This window comes from Bos taurus, chromosome 15 (genome assembly GCF_002263795.3).
Source record: "Bos taurus isolate L1 Dominette 01449 registration number 42190680 breed Hereford chromosome 15, ARS-UCD2.0, whole genome shotgun sequence".
Taxonomy (NCBI): domain Eukaryota; kingdom Metazoa; phylum Chordata; class Mammalia; order Artiodactyla; family Bovidae; genus Bos; species Bos taurus.
In genome coordinates, this window is record NC_037342.1 from 62,910,703 (window position 1) to 62,930,500 (window position 19,798).

Here is a 19,798-nt window from a genome sequence, read left to right on the forward strand (position 1 = left end):
CAGATTGGTAGAGTTAATAGTGTCAGCCCCCAGCTTTAAGCAGCAGTCAGTGTGGCTGAGGGAGTGCTGGTAACTTTTTTTACCCCTCAGACGTGGACCTTCAACTCATCTTGGTTGACTTCCAGACTCAGAGTCAACAGGCCCCAGAATTTATTTTGCATTTCTTGCCCATTTAGCTCATTTCTGAGCCAGGCCTTTTATATCTTTTCAGTTTTCTACTTTAATATTTAGTCTCTCATTATTACACATTTGAAACAGAGATACTGGCCCAAAGAATGAACTCACTGAGCTATCTTAATCCAGGCCAACTTTCTGGTGGAGCAAGTCTATATGAATCCACCGTTTCTTGGTCCTTTTTAAAGTTTCTTTTTTCAACAAAAATGTCAGATATCTTGTGATATGCTCTGATACAACCCACAGTATAATGAGATAACATTTCCTAGATGGAATCTTCTTAGCTACTTTTCAGCAGCTAAAATAGGCCTTTAAAAAGATCATCTAAAAACCTCAATGAATGCCTGCGCCTTTCATAGGAGCCTTTCCTACACAGGACACTGGGGGTTCTGGTAGAGATTTCTGGGAGTTGCCTTTCAACAAACACAGGTTCCTTCCCCTGTGACTTATATTCTTGCTTCCATGTGTCTCAGTGACCCAGTGAGAACTACAATATACAGCAAGAAGACAGCTACAAAATGCCCAAGGTACACATCTCAGTCTCAAATGAGATATAGGAGTTGCACTTGGAAAGGACTGACCTCTTCATCATTGTATAATGATCTTTTTTTGCCTCTTCTAACTTCATATCCTAAAGTTCTCTGACATGAGATGGAGCACAGCTATCTTCATCAGCCAACATCTTGTTCTCCCAAACTTACTGGGTCTGTGTAAGTGTAAGGTGTAGGTGTAAGGTGTAAGCATAAGGTCTTAGGTGTTAAGACCAGGACTGCTACATGTAACATCCCACACAGTTCCATCTGACTCACATGCCAAGCATCCTCTATGGAATGCCCCAGCCCAGGCAGAGGCATGTCTCCTACAGATTTACAGCATCTCCTCCCACAGCCTGGTTCATCATGGGTCTGCTTCTCACCCACCCAAGACACATTCGATTGGATGATGAATGGACGCTTGGCCCCACTAACTTCTTTATGAGAAACTGGATTGGGGCCAGAGAGACATGATCATTTACCTGTGGGGAGCTTGGCTATAAGGTCACATGGAATTGGGAACTGAAGACACCATTGGGGTTTTGCCAGGATAAGGCTGTGTGCAAGCAGGGTCATCATGTACAAGGACACCCAACTGAGAGGCAAGTGAGCACTGAAACCCAGCATGCCATGCTGTGCCCTGGAAGGGGCTCCTTCTCCTAATCAGCACAATTGTCACATAGGCTAGCAGTGTGTCTGGTGTGTAAATAGATGAGTGTGTAGAGAAGACGGCTGGCAATGATAAGAACAGAGGTAATGGCCATAGTGATGAGAGATATTCAGCCCCAGAGAGAAAGAAAGAGATGGACAGAGAAGCTGCCTGGGTCCTGAACACTATCAAACACTTTGTTCCAGTTTCTATACCACCCAGCTCTACTTCCTGCCCTAGGCTAGTAGTAGGTATCGTAGTGTCCTTCTAATAAACTCCCTTCATTGGTTTTATTGAGTAGGTTTCTTGTAATTAAAAATATCCTGTTGTGATTAAGCTGCAGGAGGGCAAGGGCTGGATCTTGTTCACTGTTACATGCTCAGAGCCTAACACAGTGGTGGCCATGAATAAGAGTTGGTCAATGAAGATTTGCCCAATGAAGTTTTGCCAAATGAATGAATGATGAGAAAGTTGTGACATGCATGATTTGAGAAAGTGGCAGCCTTTGAAACTCCTCATCAGGCCCACCTAGAATAACAGAAGGATGAGGGTTTCTTCGGTGAGGTTAAATCAGTAATTTTTTTTACCGGAAGTCACTGCCAAATTTTCAATAGTCCAAAGAAAATTGTGTGAATCCTGATTTTCAAAGGGCTATGATGTTCCCTAGACAAAAAGAAAATGTATCCCTGTGGTGAAATAAAATCCAGGATTTAAAAAAATAACCCGGAAAATGTTTTCCTAAATAAATAAATATTACAAATTTTAAATTCTTTCTGGATTCATAGATATTAACACTGCGATGGTCTGCAAAAGATCAGTCCATCCAGCACCGCTCTTTGAAGGAGTTGCTCAGAGGGGTTCAATAATTTGCATGAGGTCACACAGCATGAGTACGGGAAAGGAGCCTGGACCTCCTGTCTTTGACCTCTTAGGGCAGGGTTTCTACTATAACCAGCTGCCCTTGGCAAAGGAAGTTCTTATCATTTCTCTGCTGCTACAATTAAAAAGACACCTTTTGAAACAATTCCCGTTTACTACTCAATCTTTTAACCCTGGTCAAATGGTTGAACTAATGACGGCATTTATGCAATTATAAATTGAGTGCACATTTAAGAAACAACCCATCAAATATATCAGCTTCACTGTAGCTCCATTAAAACAAAAAGTTTTAAATGACCAGGGTACCAAAAAAAAAAAGAAGGGTGCAATTTTCAACTGTATTATTACCTGTGAAATATTATAAGTGAAAAATGTAATTACCTTAATGCTATTTTTGATATCATATCAGCAAATTACCCTGAGTCCCCACTGTGACACTTCTATCAAGGTAAGCATTATCCCGTTGTGAGTGTCAATCCCTGGGGAAAATGAAGTTGCTCAAACGGTTTCGATGCTTCAGCAATTAGCCACCTTGAGACTGCCAGGAAGGGCTGATTTTTGAGACACTTATGGGATGTTTAACCTATAAACATCTAGGACATTTACCTCCTGTTTGTTTTTTTTCTGATTAAGTGCCAGAGAATCCTCTTTATGCAAGCAGAGTATCATTTTATGTAATAAGAACTTTTCTCCCTCTATTTTCCTTCTTAATCATCAGCAAATCCGCTTCTGCTATTAAAATACACACCACGAAAACTGGAAAAAGAGGTAATAAGTATATATTGTACTGAAGACTAATACCCTAATGTCATGAGGGAACAAAAACACACACAATGTGATGTGTTGGAGGATTAGCAATCTTCATGTTGCTAAAACAAAAATAATAACTTCCAGAAACCTTTGGAAGCCGGTGATTTGTTTTCTGAAGTTCCGAAGCTTTATTAGGAGATTAGAAAGGATGCAAACACAAATATACACACACACTTAAGCTTTGCAAAATTGCTCCATTTACTTTGGGTGTAAAAACATCGTGCGCTAAAGTCAGGTCCAGCTATAGGTTAGAAATTGTTAATGGGCAAAAATGCCTCTCTGTGCATGTAAGGTATCAATATCATGCACAATTTCAAACAGTTTCTCTACCAAAATAAAGGACTCCATCCTCATTTCACTCTTAACGAGCTCTGTTAAAAATTAACTCTGATATAAATGCAGTAGTAGGTCATTCATATCATCCAGCTTTGTGAATGAATTCTGTAAAAATTAAAGTCCTGAGGCTGGCGATTGTTCATACAGAACTATGTTCTCCATAGTATAACACCAGCCTTTTGGAAAAGGAACAGCCTTTTCCAGTTTAGCTGCAACGATGAACGTATTCAGGTCGGTTACTGGGTCTTGAGCATCTCTGCATTTTCGGTGTCTATTTTAGGTAGAGTCATCCCTTAGGCTGCTATTCCATCTGGAAAATGTAATTAATAAATCATCAGCTCTCAGCTCTGCACGCTGCCTTAGAAAGTGTACCCAAAAAATGAGAAAGGCTAAGATCTATTTATTATGTATTGGCCCCCAGTGCCACCTTGCACATTCTTTAGTGTCCCCGGATCTCCAGGAAAACAAGGTGCTTGGGTTTACTTGAAGAAATGCGGCTCTTTCCTGTAAGCACATAGAATTGTCCCTGCTCTTTCCAACCATCGCATCCCCAAGCCCAGGCTTATCACACATCTCCAACTCTTAGCCTGAACAAGGGAGGGAGCGGCTGAAAAACAGAACTCTTCAAGGGGGCTCCAGGGTCTGATCAAAGACACCTTCCTGTGACCAAAGGGAAGGAGCAGGCCTGGCTGGGGAGCTCCAGGAACAGAGCACCCTCAAATTAGGACAAACAGGTTCAGGTCCAGTCTCTGTGTTGCCCTGTGAACTGGGGAACTTTCTTACCTTTTCTGTCCCACTTCCAAGTAAGGACTTAATTATTAGCTATTATGATAATTAAAAGGAACTCATTAGTTAGCAGAGCAGCAATAGCCACTCCCCCAAGGAAACACCTCCTGGTGGGTTCTGATTCTTCAAGAACGATCATCCCAGGATGCTGAGTATTAATAGAAGTTGCTCAGCAATGCAAGCCAGTATCTTTATTTGCATTTCCTACAGAGGAAATGGATGTGCAGAGATGTAAACAGGCAGACTAAGGTCAAGATGGTATCTTAGGACCCTGGTTTAAAGTCCTATCCAAGACCCCAGGGTCCTAACCACATGAAGGCTTCATTCTTCCCAGATAATCTCAATGTCTCTCTTGTATCCTTAGGCCAGAAGAACCATTTTAATGCTACATTTAACCTAAAAGGCTTACCTTTTTATCCCAGCCCGTTTTAGCTTTAAATTTACAATATTTACTCACTCTGCATGCAGTCCTGATTAATGTCCAAATTCAACCATGGTGGTTGTGTGTGTGTGTGTGTGTGTGTGTGTGTGTGTATGTATCTTATATACAATTCCAATTCTCCATGGCTAACCAGAGTGTTATCTTCCTTGGCTTCTGGGTTTCTGTACCTCACTGATTCAGAGTGCCAGGTATTTGGGATTAAATCCAGCCTGAAATGTTATTTGCTCTGTTTAGTGCTTTTATGATGATTCTCTTATTATCTGCATGTGCTTCAGTGCTAATTGTACATTACAATGGTTGTATGCAGGCAGCCTGTGAGGCAAACAGGAGTCGGGGAGGGGGTGGTATTCAGAGCAAGCCACTGTTCCATGGAATCCAGACAAGGATCAAAGGGAAAGATGCCAAAGGAAAAGAACAAGGGGGCAACCTAGTTTGTAGTTTTGAAACCACTGCCTGGTGCTGCCCTGAGGGCCAAATTAACTGTTTCAGGGCATTTAGCAAGTGTTCCAACAAGAAAACATTAAGAAGAAGAAAGTGTATGTTATTTCTAAAATCTCATGTGGGTGTTCAAAATAAACCTGAATCATCAAACTCCAGAATTCATGTATGATTATATTCAAAGGATGTTTGACAAGGGAAATACACCATTTAAATTGTTAAAATAGTTCAAAGACCTCAAGGATAGTTGACACACCAATCTAAGCATGAGGTTTAGAATAGGCAAATATTAAACCCCTAACTCGAGGTCTGAATAGAAATTTTAAAAATCATCCTTCTGATGTTTATCAGAACTCACAGGAACAATTCTGTTCCACCTTTTACAAAAAACATTGCCAGTAGTTTAGAAATCACAATGAGCCCTGAAATCACAATCTCTAGTGAAATACTCTACTGTGTCACACATAGTTTGCAAATTATTTTGAAAGACAACATATGACACTCAAATGCATCTATAGTAGTGTGATAAATTAAGCATAGAAAACAAATTATGTGGTAAATCTCGGCAAGTCTATCACCTTAAAAATGATTTTAGCACTGACATTTTGCAGTATAATGAAACACAAATTATAATTAGAAAACACCTTTGGTGTCCATTCTCGAAATCATCTTTTGCAATTCCTAGTTTCCTGACAACTGCTCAGCGACTGGAGATGAGGACAATCAACCATTCCCAGCTTTAAACTCAACTTTTCAACAGTCTCTAGGATTTCAGCTCCCTACACGTTTCATGCTGATCTGGAGAAGGGGCGAACTGATGTGGGGTTACTGAAGCCTGAGCTTCAGGGCCCTTCACTCACTGGGGCCTCTTTCAAGACCACGGACTTAATTTTCTGATCCTTTTTCTTATAAATGAGTTCTCCCAAATGCATAAACTTCAAGCCCCACAAAAACTGCCCCTGGGTAAAATGGATAAAACTTCTTCAGCATCCAAGCCCCACACCAAGGATCACAAAATGCCAGTTCTTCCTAATCCCTTCACAACCAGGGCTTGGTAGCCTTGACCTTATCATACTACAGACAGATACCACGTGGAGAGCAGCTGGTACCACAGGTAACAGGGTCGGTGGGTGATGCTCCTTGTACGATCTAGGCAGATACTACAGTAAAAGATGGTTCGATATAGTCTTTCTTCTGTTAAAATAAGCACGTGTTATAAACACTTTGTTAGTCCTTGTTTTATATGCAATGAAAATTTGAAATGAACCTTGGCATTCCCAAGCAGTGATTCTGACCACTTTTGAGTAAGCATAGGTCTTCTAAAATTTTCAAACTTGCCAAATGTTATATCGTTTGGCTTCTGCCTAAACATTTGAAAATTTCCTAAAATTTCCATTTCTAATTTTACTCTGATTTAAAATTTTAATTTATGCACAGCTCAATCCAAAATGTTCTGCAAACTCCATAAAAATATCTAAAATTTCTGCCTCTTTTTCACTTTTTCTCAACTCAGTAATCAAAAGTTTGCAGATTTCACAAATTATTTCTCTAAAGGCTATCTGGAGTCTTTTTTATCACTATGTAAATAAATTTTATCTTAGAGTTTCCTATGAATACCGTGTTAAGAAACTGGGTGAAAAGATCTAATTTTGCTGACCTTACTTTTCCCACATGTTAGTACAAAGCTAACATAAACCTCAGAATAATTCTATAAGCTAAATACTGTTACCCTTATTTAGTAGCTGTGGAAACAGGCTCAGAGAGACAAAGAAACCAGTTTTAAGTTCAGTCATGTAACTGATAACTGAGTAGATGTGGAGTCTGGTCAATTCCATTATACCAGACAGCTAAGTATTTGAATATGCCCATACCATTCTCACTTAAGAGCATACGTGAAAAGACTCACTAAGAAAAGCCCAGGATTCATTCCCAACCATAGTTCTCAAAAATTAATACATGTCGTTGGATAATGCCTAAACAATTTAAGCGAGGTTTAGGGAAGATGGGAATAACATCATGGACAAATATGAGTAAAAAATTGAGACTCTTCACAGAGTAAACATTTTCCAATTCTAGCCACATGTTATTAGTGCTGACAAATAGAAACTATGAAGAGTTATAGACAGAAAATAATGCAATAATTTTTTTGAGTGCTGAAATTCTTGGGCTGCAGCTAAAAACTGATCAAGGTTACCAATTCCTTCATTCTGGATGGTATGCGTGACACTTCCTATTTAAGAAATAAACAAGCACTAATAAGCAACCAAGACTAGAAAGCAAGGGAATTTCTTTTAGAGGTGCTAGGCGTAGCACCAGACCGTATACTCCAAGGAGAAGAGAGTGTTAGGATAGGATCAAGACAATATCAATTTAGAAGTAAGTTGAGATTCTGAGGCTGCAAGTCAAAGATCAGGAAACAAGGTCATTTATTCCAGAAAGTGATGTCGTTGAGATGTCTCAATGGGATTCAGTGGAAATGGAAGTGTGTTCACCCAGTTTTAAAGCAAAAAAAAAAAAAAAAAAACCCAAAAAACCTGACAGGCTGAATGAGAAAAGGACAGAGGCTAAAACACCAAATCAAGGAAGATGAACAATCTTTGGCAAGAGAAGAGTAGACCTCTAAAGTGAATTTGGGACACAGGGCTGATTTTAGGTCTTTTGGCATGGATAAAAAAATGACAGCAGTGCTTGATTTGATCTCGAGAATCAATGCCAACTCCTTATTAAACTGTCAATCTTTCTTAGTGTTACCCTTAAAGATCTTGATTCAGTGAATGCACCAGTGAACCTGAAAGCTGCAAGTTTCAACAGCTCTCCTTGCAGAGTAAACACCAGGCTCTTACCCAGAATTTCCAGAGTTTCTGGTGCCATTCAGTGCAGCCATCATACTGATGTTCCTAACAAGCTCTGCTGAATTGTTTACTTGATGAATAATTTTCAGCAAACATCTAATCTTGCAAAATATTTTTAAAATAAATAGCTGGTACTGATTTCCCTAGAGTCCACAACAACTAAAACCAATCATTCCCCAGCCCCGCACTGTGAAAAATGGTGAGAATGGCCACGTTGGCGATCTGAAAAAATATAAGACCTTGAGAAAAATCAGTAACACCATCCAAATCATTTTTCCCTGAAGGGTAACTCCTGTGTCATCAAGCCACTTGCGCTCTTTCGGGGTTAATGGAGAAGCCAGGGAAAGGATTAAAATCTGATCCTTCTACGGGGAGTTCAAAATGGGGAACTCCTTAGCTTCATGGCTCCCAGGATCACGCAATGACTTGGGTCACTCATCTATCTACACCAACTTTAAAAGGTAGGCAGGTTCGGAAAACCCAAAAGCAAAGCACCTACCACTGCTCAACTGCCATTTTGATCTCAACCAGGATTGTTCCTCTGCATGTGGAGGGGCAGCGGGTCTCAGGCTTCTCCTTCTCCTGGGACATCTCAGTCAGCTCTGTTACTATAACCTGGACTCAACCCACCCCGGACCAGTGGGCCCCACTCAACAAAGTCCAGACAGTGACACAATCAGGCTTTGCTTAAAGGACACCCACAGAGTAACACATAGAGATGATGTGGACTGTGCAGCTGAGCTCTTTCATCACCCGCTGGGTCCCTGAAGACCCCTTCCCCACCTGCATCCATCCAGCTCCATGTGGCCAAAGCCACATTCCCTGTTCCCACTCCATCAATGTCCTTAGGCATACCTGGAACCCGCTTTGTCTAGCTCCAAAAGGGGAGGTCGGGGACAGACAGGACTCCCTCCTCCAGCTTCCAAGACCCCTTTGCAGTCTGCAGCTCTCTCTCTCCTGAGCTCTAGAGTGGTCATCTGCTTCACAGGGGTGACTTAGCCTTTGACTCCCAGCCTGGGCTTTACTCGGGGCCCCACCAGGTTAGAATACGATACCTACACAAAGGCCAGAGACACAGTGGAACGCAGAGTGTGGCTGTCTGCTGATGGGGCTCAGCGGCAGATTGTGGTCATGTGTCAGTCGCTTAAAAACAGCACGAAGAACTCTCTCTGGGCCAAACACTGACATACACAAAATGGAATGTTGTTTCTCCTGGAAAAATGCACTAAAAGAAATATACCATGAGCCACGTAGGTAAGGTTAAATTTTCCATATTAGTAGCCACAAGTACAAAGAAACAGGTGAAATTAAAGTGAATAGTATACTTTTTATAAGCCAATATATAAAAATATTATAAATTTCAACGTGTAATTAATATCAACAATTATGAATGAAATACTTAACATTTTTTTGGTACTACCTCCTCAAAATTCCACATGTATTTGACATTTATCAGTTCAGTCAGTTCAGTCACCCAGTCATGTCTGACTCTTTGCAACCCCATGGACTGCAGCACACCAGATTTCCATGTCTATCATCAACACCCAGAGCTTGCTCAAACTCATGTCCATTAAGTTGATGATGCCATCCAACCATCTCATCCTCTGTTGTCCCTTTTTCCTCCTGCCTTCAATCTTTCCCAGCATCAGGGTCTTTTCCAATGAGTCAGTTCTTTGCATCCAGTGGCCAAAAAAAAAAAAAAATTAGGGTTAGGGTTAGTGGCCAAAGTATTGAAGTTTCAGCTTTAGCATCAGTCCTTCTAATGAATATTCAGGACTGATTTCCTCTAGAATTGACTGGTTTGATCTCCTTGCAGTCCAAAGGACTTGTAAGAGTCTTCTCCAACACCATGGTTCAAAAGCATCAATTCTTTGGTACTCAGCTTTTTTTATAGTCCAGCTCTCACATCCATACATGACTACTGGAAAAACCATAGCCTTGACTAGATGGACCTTTGTTGGCAAAGTAATGTCTCTGTTTTTCAATATGCTGTCTAGGTTGGTCATAGTTTTTCTTCCAAGGAGCAAGTGTCTTTTAGTTTAATGACTGCAGTCACCATCTACAGTGATTTTGGAGCCCAAAAAAATAGTTTGTCACTATTTCCATTGTTTCCCCATCTATTTGCCATGAAGTGATCAGACTGGATGCCATGATCTTAGTTTTCTGAATGTTGAGTTTTAAGCCAACTTTTTCACTCTCCTCTCTCACTTTCATCAAGAGGCTTTTTAGTTCCTCTTCACTTTCTGCCATAAGGGTGGTGTCATCTGCATATCTGAGGTTATTGATATTTCTCCCAGCAATCTTGATTCTAGCTTGTACTTCATCTAGCCAGCATTTTGCATAATGTACTCTGCATAGAAGTTAAATAAGCAGGGTGACAATATATAGCCTTGACATACTCCTTTCCCAATTTGGAACCAGTCCATTGATCAAAGTTTGGTTCTAACTGTTGCTTCTTGACCTGCATATAGATTTCTCAGGAGGCAGGTAAGATGGCCTGGCATTCTCATCTCTTTAAGAGTTTTCCACATTTTGTTGTGATCCACACAGTCAAAGGCTTTAGCATAGTCAGTGAAGCAGAAGTAAATGTTTTTCTGGAACTCTCTTGCTTTTTCTATGATCCAACAGATGATGGCAATTTGATCTCTGGTTCCTCTGCTGTTTCTAAATCCAGCTTGAACATCTGAAAGTTCTTGGTTCACGTACTGTTGAAGCCTGGCTTGGAGAATTTTGAGCATTACTTTGCTAGCATGTGAGATGAGTGCAATTGTGCAGTAGTTTGAACGTTCTTTGGCATTGCCTTTCTTTGGAATTGGAATGAAAACTGACCTTTTCCAGTCCTGTGGCCACTGCTGAGTTTTCCAAATTTGTTGGCATATTGAGTACAGCACTTTAACAGCATCATCTTTTAGGATTTGAAATAGTTCAGCTGGAATTCCATCACTTCCACTAGCTTTGTTCGTAGTGATGCTTCCTAAGGCACATTTGACTTTGCACTCCAAGATGTCTGGCTCTAGGTGAGTGATCACACCATTGTGGTTATCTGGGTCATTAAGCTCTTTCTTATATAGTACTTCTATGCATTCTTGTCACCTCTTCTTAATGTCTTCTGCTTCTGTTAGGTCCATCATGCTTCTGTCCTTTATTGAGCCCATCTTTCCATGAAATATTCCCTTGGTATCTCTAATTTTCTTAAAGAGATATCTAGTCTCTCTCATTCTATTGTTTTCCTCTATTTCTTTGCATTGATCACTTAGGAATGCTTTCTTATCTCCTCTTGCTATTTTTTGGAACTCTGCATTCAGAGTTCCAAATAATATCTTTCCTTTTCTCCTTTGCCTTTTGCTTGCCTTATTTTCTCAGCTATTTGTAAGGCCAATTCAGACAACCATTTTTCCCTTTTGCATTTCTTTTTCTTGGGGATGGTTTTGATCACAGCCACTTGTACAGTGTTGGATGAACCTCTGTCCATAGTTCTTCAGGCACTGTGTCTATCAGATCTAATCCCTTGAATCTATTTGTCACTTCTACTGTATAACCGTAATGGATTTGATTTAGGTTATACCTGAATGGTCTAGTGGTTTTCCCTACTTTTTTCAATTTAAGTCTGAATTTGGCAATAAGAAGTTCATGATCTGAGCCACAGTCAGCTCTGGGTCTTGTTTTTGCTGACTTTATAGAGCTTCTCCATCTTTAGCTACAAAGAATTTAATCAATCTGATTTCAGTATTGACCATCTGGTGATGTCCATGTGTAGAGTCAACACTTATAGCACATCTCAATTCAGACTAACCACACTCCTTGATGGCCACTGGTAGCTACTGGCCCCTGTACTGGACAATGCAGCTGCAGAAGCTCATAGTCCAGTGGAGCTGGAAGATGTTCCCGTTCTCTCTAACCACCTCTCCGTGTAAAGTGATGTTCAGACTCAGAATCCATCCTCTCCCTTACCCGGAGGACAGTGGCCCAGGGATTTTCTGGATGAATGTCCCTGTGGCTGTTGCTCAGTTGCTAAGTTGTGTCTGACTCTTTGTGACCCCATGAACTGCAGCACACCAGACTTCCCTGTCCCTCACCATCTCCCAGAGTTTGCCCAAGTTCATGTCCATTGGATCGGTGATGACCTCCAACCATCTTATCCTCTGCTGCCTTCTCCTCCTTTTGCCTTCAGTTTTTCCCAGCTTCAGGGTCTTTTCCAATGAGTCAGCTGTTCACATCAGGTGGCCAAAGTATCTGTGCCCTTGCTTGGCACAGATAGCACCCAGACTGCCTGATCCCAGACAGCACCTCCTTGGGGTTCCTGCTACAGCTACTTTTAACAAGGTGTAAAAAGAGCACGTTGAAACATAGGGAGCTGAACTACCCTACCCAAAGGCTTTCACAACTCTTGACTCTGACTAAATTCCATTCCATTATTGATCTCTGTACAGTTGATTCTAGTATATAAGACACTTTGGATATTGGTAAAGTTATCAGTTAGAAACTCTGCAGCTCCAAGTGACAGACTAACCAACTCAAATTAACTCAAGTAAACAGTGAGCAAAGGATATTATCAGCCCACCTAACTAGAAGACCCAGAGAAGGTAAGCTTCAGGTGAGGCTTCATCAGTTTCACCAAGGACTTGACTTCACACTCTTTCCATTCTGCATTCCTCCATGTGGACATAAGCTTCAGGTGTGACACACTGGTCTCTAGCAGCTCCAGGAAACCACCCTGAAGTCTCAGAGTGACTTCAACAGTAGCTCATCTCATATCCAGTGGAAGAAAAAAAGAGCCTCTTCTCCAGCTTCCACAGATCTGAGAATCATCCTCTGCCATTGGCCAGAACTAGGTCACATGTCCATTCTGGAACCAATCACTGCAAGTGATTGCTGGCTTTCCTAACTGGCTTAGGCCAGTCAGGGCCCATCCCAGGAGCAGGAAGAGGGTTCATTCCACCCAAACTGTATAGCAGAGAATGGAGGGATGGTACAGTCCCTTAAGGAAAAATCCAAGTCCCTCAGCGTGAGAAGCTGGGGGTAAATATGGGAGAGTCCCCAACACATGTCCACCACAATCAACATGACGTGCCCAACGCTGTTATTTTATCATGCCTGATGTGTGGGGATTCAACTGGGGAATTGTGAATTTTCTGGTAGCTTCAACTATGTCACACAAAATTAATTTCGATCCCTCCAGAGAACTGTCATAACCACTGCACTCCTCTGGCTGGAGAAAAATCTCCCCAGCACAATGTTTTTAAGAAAACAAAGTCCCCCTTCCTGGATGAGGGAAGTATCCCTGAGACTGCTCTATTGAAATCCTGAATGCAATCCAGGGATATTAAGACAAAGATGCTTCATAAGAATTAAACAGTACAGAAAGATTTTATGAACAAAGCTCAAGGACTATCAGCTATTAATATTACCCTAAGATTACACAAATAAAATCTAGTCAAGCATGAGGGTGGCACATCTTTCAACGTGTAGTAAAAGAGAAAGAAGTGTGTGATGTCAACTTTATGTAAAGGGCTCTTCAGTTTTTTTCTTAAACTCATAGCTTACTGTGCCAACTCCTTCTGGTGACAAAGAGGGCCACATGTGCATAAGTGGTGGAACTTGGAGAGGGTCTTTAGGGATAAGGAAGCAAGGGATGCACTTCAAAAAAGAATAATTCTTGACACTGGAGCATCCCTTGGTATATTTCTGCTCCGGAGGTCTTTAAAATACCACATCCATTTGAAAGATAGAACGTTCCACCTATGTTTATAATCTATAGCAATTACTGTAATTAATAATTGGTGACATCCATATGGGCAGGAACTGTGTCTGTTCTGTTCTCCACCGTGTACCCAAGTCCTGGAACACAGTAGGCACTCAGTACATATTTGATGCAGTGAAATTAGATTGAATTTATTTTGTAGAAGCCCGCCTGTTTTAACACAGAGATTCGGTCTGAAGTCTGTTCCACGTATTCTAACGTAACTACTCTAGGTGGTTGGGCTGAGGTGCAGCCGGTGGTGACGGTGGTGGTGGTGAGGGAGAGGGGTTGAGAACGTAGAAGTACTTAAATATAACCTAAAAGCAATCTTTCCAACAAGTCAACCCTGGCTGGCCCAGTGCTGGGGATCCAGAGATGGAGAAAACATAAGTGCACAGATGTCCAGGGCAAGAGGGGACACAGAAGTGGCAGCAGCTCATTGTGACAATATCTAACAGGAGGCAACGTAAAGTGATAGAGGCATGAAGATGAAAGGACAATTAATTTCCCCCAGGAAGATCAAGGAGGATTACAGGGAAGAATTTGGGATTATAACTGGCCCTGCCAGAAGCTTCCACAAAGACAGTATTTAAAGTCTGCCGAGACCCAGAGGAATGGTGAGTGGGAGGTAGGAAGATCCGAGGTGCCCTACTATCCTTGGAGCCTTTAAAAGCAGCCAATTTGTCTTCACAGATGGGCGAGGCCTCCCTCTTAGGCCCCCAGAAAGCTTTGTGTATGTCCCCATCACGGGCCCACAGGTTCCCAGTCTGCCAGAACAAAGCCCCAGCTAGGAGATGACACAGCGTCCTGAGGAGTCTAGCAGGGAGGGACAGAAAGTTCTTGCTTAGACAGGAGGCGGTGGGTTGTTTTTGCCATGCTATTTTGTTTCTGGTGAAATTCAATAAACATTGGTTCAGTAGAAGCGGCCACATCCTCTCCACTAGATAGATCTGCTTTTGCCACACGCTTTTCAGTGTTCCTAATGAACTGTTAACAAGCTGTCAATTAAGTGCACAAATTAGAAGAGATGACATGGAGAGGTTTGTACAACAGAGCATACTCTCAGGCTGCAAACCACAGACCCTTCCAGAAAGCATGAGGACCACGTATTCGGACCACCCCATGAAGACCTTTGACCTGATGGGGAAAATACTGCAATTAGGTCTTGCTTTGGGGTGGAGGAGGGTGGTTTAAGATATGAACTAAGTGTAAAATAAAAAAACTTTCTCATTCTAAGCGTTGAAAATCCTCTTGGCTTATGGCAAATCAAATGGTTAATTCTCTGCTGCAACTTGTAAACCTGTTTTACTTAAGTGGGTGCTGACAGACGACTTTATTCTGTGTGACTTTTATTGTCGTTTCTTTTCCAGCTGATTGGTTCTGTAGGCTTTCTGCTGTTTATCAGGCCCATCTTCTGGGGGGGAAAACTCCACAAAGGAAGAAAAGAACACAAATGAATAACAAACTTTAAATGTAATTATCTCTGCTCTCTGCCTACTGCTGTTCCCAAGAGAGTCTCCTAAAAGGACATCTTGTGGAGAAGCCCTGACTCTCCCGGCCCATTTTATTGCCAGAGTCGGGATGTTAAGGGACCAGCTGAGACCAGCATCAGCGATGCTGAGAAGATCGAGGCAGCTTAGCTCACTGGAGATGGGGTGGCGGGGGGAGAGGTGGTGGTGTGGGGGTTGGGGGGATGTGAAGTTTGCTGGACACAAAGGGACATGAAAGCTTTTATGCAGACCCAAAAGAAAAAGGAAACAAAACCCACAAGTGCTCCCTCAGTGAGAATTGCTGGAAGGGTCCCTCACATAGAAATGGGACAACAAAAAGACCAGTTACTGGTTAACTTTCAGAAAGAGCCGGACACACCGGGGCAAGGGCAGCATCTTAATACAGTGAATGAAATGGCCCCATCAACAGGTCTGTCAAAGTGCTGGTGGTAGGAGTTAAATCTGGAAAAGAGGCCGTCGGGAGGGGCAATCCCTGAAGGGGCAATCCCTGAGCTGATAGGAAACCATCACATTCACATCGCCTGAGAGGAAGAGCTGACTGATTAGAAAAGATCCCGATGCTGGGAAAGATTGAGGCAAGGAGGAGAAGAGGGCAACAGAAGATGAGATGGTTGGATGACATCACTGACTCGATGGACATGGTTTTGAGCAAACTCTGGGAGATGATGAAGGACAGGGAGGCCTGGTGCTCTGCAGTCCAAGGGGTCACAAAGAGTCAGACATGACTGAGCGACTGAACAACCACCACCCAAGTCGATCATTTCCCGCAGAAAGACAAGCAATCTCTGGTGACTGGGCCCTGAGATTTGCAGAGCTGATTCCTGACAGGCTCCAGTGCTCTGTGACTCAGTTTCCCCACCTGCCAAAGGACTGGAATGATGGTGAGGGGAGACACCCAGAGGCAGATGGAGGCGGGCGTGGGAATGGGTTTGGCCAGCCGTCTGGCCCCTGAGACTGGCTCCCAGTCCCTCCTTCCCTTCCTGGGCTGCCTGTCTCATGCTGTCCCGCCCATCATCTCCCAAGTCTCAGGTTTCTCCCACCCTCTAGCTCGTCACCACCTCCTTCCCCTCTCAGGACTTCTCTTAGAGGCACCGTTGGATCTTAGGCCCCTACCCTGCCCTGCTATAAGGCAGAATCCTAAGTTTGGAATCTGAAAAGCCAGGCTCCAGTCCTGGTTCTGCCATTCACTGCGTGACAATAAGTGCATTTCTTGACCTCTCTGAACTTGGCTTCCTTTTCTGAAAATAGATCACAGAGGAAAAAATAATCTGTTATGAGGTTCAAGCGAAACAATGGAAACTCTATAAACTAGAAGACAATAAACTAGAAATTTTAAAAATCTGGTTTTTCTCTTTTAGCAGAGGCAGCCTCTTTTCCAAGTGACATCCTAACTGCACACAGAAGAAAAGCAGAGAGTTCTGGGGGGTCGGGGCAGAGCCCCCACCGCCTTGGCCACCTTCTCCAGGATGTGTTCCCTGACTCAAAAGTTTGAAAACCACTGCCCTCAGGTCCGGAGAAGGTGATGGCAACCTCTCCAGTACTCTTGCCTGGAAAATCCCATGGGTGGAGGAGCCTAGTAGGCTGCAGTCCATGGGGTCGCTAAGAGTCGGACACGACTGAGTGACTTCACTTTCACTTTTCACTTTCACGCATTGGAGAAGGAAATGGCAACCCACTCCAGTGTTCTTGTCTGGAGAATCCTAGGGACGGGGGAGCCTGGTGGGCTGCCGTCTATGGGGTCGCACAGAGTCGGACACGACTGATGCAACTTAGCAGCAGCAGCAGCCCTCAGGTCACAGCCACTAAATCACTAAGCATAGGCATTTTGAAAATACAATTCCATGCTATTACAACCAGAATGGAAGATGGACAAACAGTGCCCTTCAAACGTTTACTCACCTTGACAGTTATCAGTTCAGGATGGGGCTGACTCCCACCTATTTCGGTATAAACTTATTACAACAACCTGGGGTGGTTTAAGCTTCCTCATGGGGTCTACTGTTCCATTCACCACATCACTGTATCACCCTGCTCCCTTCATGTCTTACACTCACAGCTGTTTATCCTTTAGGAGGTAACTTCTGCCCATTTTATGACTCACTTGTATACACACACACACACACACACACACTCTCTCTCTCTCTCTTAACAGCCAAGTTTAAGTTTCTTAAAACCAGTCTAAGAAAAATGAGCTACAGATTCATTAATAAGAGTCCTTCGGAACCCCTAATGGTCCCCCACCACCAGACATGTTTCCAAAGAAGTCTGAAGTGAAGTCACTCAGTTGTGTCCGACTCTTTGTGACCCCATGGACTGTAGCCTACTGGGCCCCTCCATCCATGGGATTTTCCAGGCAAGAATACTGGAGTGGGTTGCCATTTCCTTCTCCAGAGGAACTTCCCGACCCAGGGCTCGAACCCGGGTCTCCCACATTTTAGGCAGACGCTTTACCGTCTGAGCCACAAGGGAAGCCAAGTGACCACCAATAATTGCCCATGGCTGACTAAGGTCCCTGTCTACAAGAACGGAGTTTGCTGGACAGAGGAGGGGTGGGCAGGCATGTTAGCAGAGATCCTTGGCTCAGCTCTGCCTAGGCCTGGTTTTAATTCAAAGTATTCCTGCAGGAGTTACCATTGCCTCCCCTTTTTTGCACTCTGCCAATTTCATTAAGCAGTTCTCTTAGATCTAAATGCTAACTGTCATGGCAGGCTGCAAAGCCGCATTCCCTACCCCCAACCACCGAGAAGCCCAGAGGGAAAGTCAGCAGGCGCAATTATAGCTTTCATGTGTCTTTCTGGAGAGAAGACTTAAGTGTTATTTTATATATTTTCTCTGCACCATGTCAGTGATTTTCTTGGGAAGCACAAGCCTCGGGCTTTTTCTCCCCCACAATGAAAATTTCATGGAAAACTTATCCAGACTAAGGAAAGCAATATTTTTGTTTCTGAGAGGCATCTATCTGGTCTGCTTTCTCCACATGCTGGTGCTGTAAACGGAGTCATAAATAAATCCAAGAAGGTAAAAGAGGGGTGTAAAATACGAACAGAGAAGGAAAGAAAAAGAGGGGAGTCAGAGAAATTGAGAGAGCTCAGCATTTATGGGAAAAAGGCATAATAAACTGCCTTCCTTACAAACGAGAGAATCAAGCCTACAAGGGGCCTTGCCTTCTTCCATTCTCACTCCAACCTACCAAGCCATGGGCATTCATGGCTCTCTTGTGCCCTCTAGTGGGCAGAGGTGGTCAGTGTTTTTCCTTGAGTGACAGCCAGAGTCTCTTATGCACTTGTCGGCCTTCTTATTACATCATGAATTTTGATAAGCCCATTAGCCAGCCAGGCAGCCAGGAGGAGGATGTCTTTCTCACTTGATGACTACACAATGAGGAGTAATATATTTTAATTTAAACACCATAAACCTATTGAGTGCTTAATTAACTTTAACCGTCTTTAGGGGAATGAAGCCAATTTGAGGGGGTCAAAAGGAGTTGTTTCAATATCAAACAGTTTTACATAGTCAATCCATTCATTCGGCCTACAGCTACTGATTAACACACAAAATTAACATGTTAGTAAAAATTCATATTCAGGCCTCTGGGGAAATTAAGATGCGCATGCACAGGGCATGATTAGCACAGCTATTGTTTTCTCCCAACAATATAATTTAATGGGTTTTTAGAATTACAGAAAGAGAGACTCGGTGCTGGTTTGAATTGATTATTTACCACAAAGCTTTGAAATATAGAAAAGATAGAAAACATCTCAAGCCAAAAGGGCCTGCGAACAGAGGCGGATGGGCTTGGAGTGAGCGCATCTTACCAAGGAGCTTGGCCAGGATGAGCCGGGCGCCACGACCAGGCAGCAGCCGGGGCGATGGCAGGAGCAGGGAGACGGCTCTTGGCTGCATGGCAAAACACAGTACGAGCTACCTTCCCAGGGAGGAGGAAACTGTTTCATTTTAGATTTAATCGTGCCCAGCCTATTCCCAGAAGCATCTGAGGCATTCACATTATTCAAACACATTTTAAAAGAATAAATAAAAAGCATCTAATTTTGTTTAAAAAAAAGATATGCAGTCCATGAGAAAAGACAGCAGAGAGTAATAGAAAAGGTAATTATCCAATTCGCAAAGCATATTTAGTTCTGAGCTTCCTGGCAGCCAAGGAAACAATGCTAAGTATACTGGGGTATATACTTCTCATTATCTGATGTCGTTATGGTAGTATATTTTTCTGGACAGACACGTGTCCCTCTTCACCTTGAATTTGAGAGAAATTGTGTGGTTACTTTCAGAAAGTCACTGTATAAGAAGATGATCAGCGGCTTTCCTGGTGGCCGGGTGGTTAAGAATCTCCCTGCCAATGCAGGGGACATGAGTTCGATCCCAGCTCTGGAAAGATTCCTCCTGCTGCGAGGAAACTATGCCCGTGAGTCACAATGACTAAGCCAGTGCTCCAGAGCCTGCCTATTGCAACCACTGAAGCCCCAACATGCCCTAGAGCCTGTGCTCTGCGACAAGAGAAGCCACCATAATGAGAAGCCCACGCACCGCAACTAGAGACAGCCCTCGTGCACAGCAGCAAAGACCCAGCAGAGCCAAAAATAAAAATAAACAAATAAGTAAATCTTTAATAAAAAAAAAAAAAAGGAGA

The 19,798-nt window shown here is 42.8% G+C and overlaps 1 protein-coding gene across 5 annotated transcripts in view; it reads right to left on the reverse strand.

The window, feature by feature from the left end:
* LOC614914 (uncharacterized) overlaps positions 1 to 19,798 on the reverse strand; it is a 193,593-nt gene that overhangs the window by 37,088 nt on the left and 136,707 nt on the right. For 2 of the 5 annotated variants that reach the window (XM_024975893.2, XM_015474833.3), the window contains exon 3: positions 8,959 to 9,124. The exons of the other annotated variants lie outside the window; for them this stretch is intronic. In XM_024975893.2, coding sequence (XP_024831661.1) covers positions 8,959 to 9,124 — 166 coding nt within the window. The remainder of the gene's footprint in view (positions 1 to 8,958; positions 9,125 to 19,798) is intronic. 5 annotated transcript variants of the gene reach the window in all.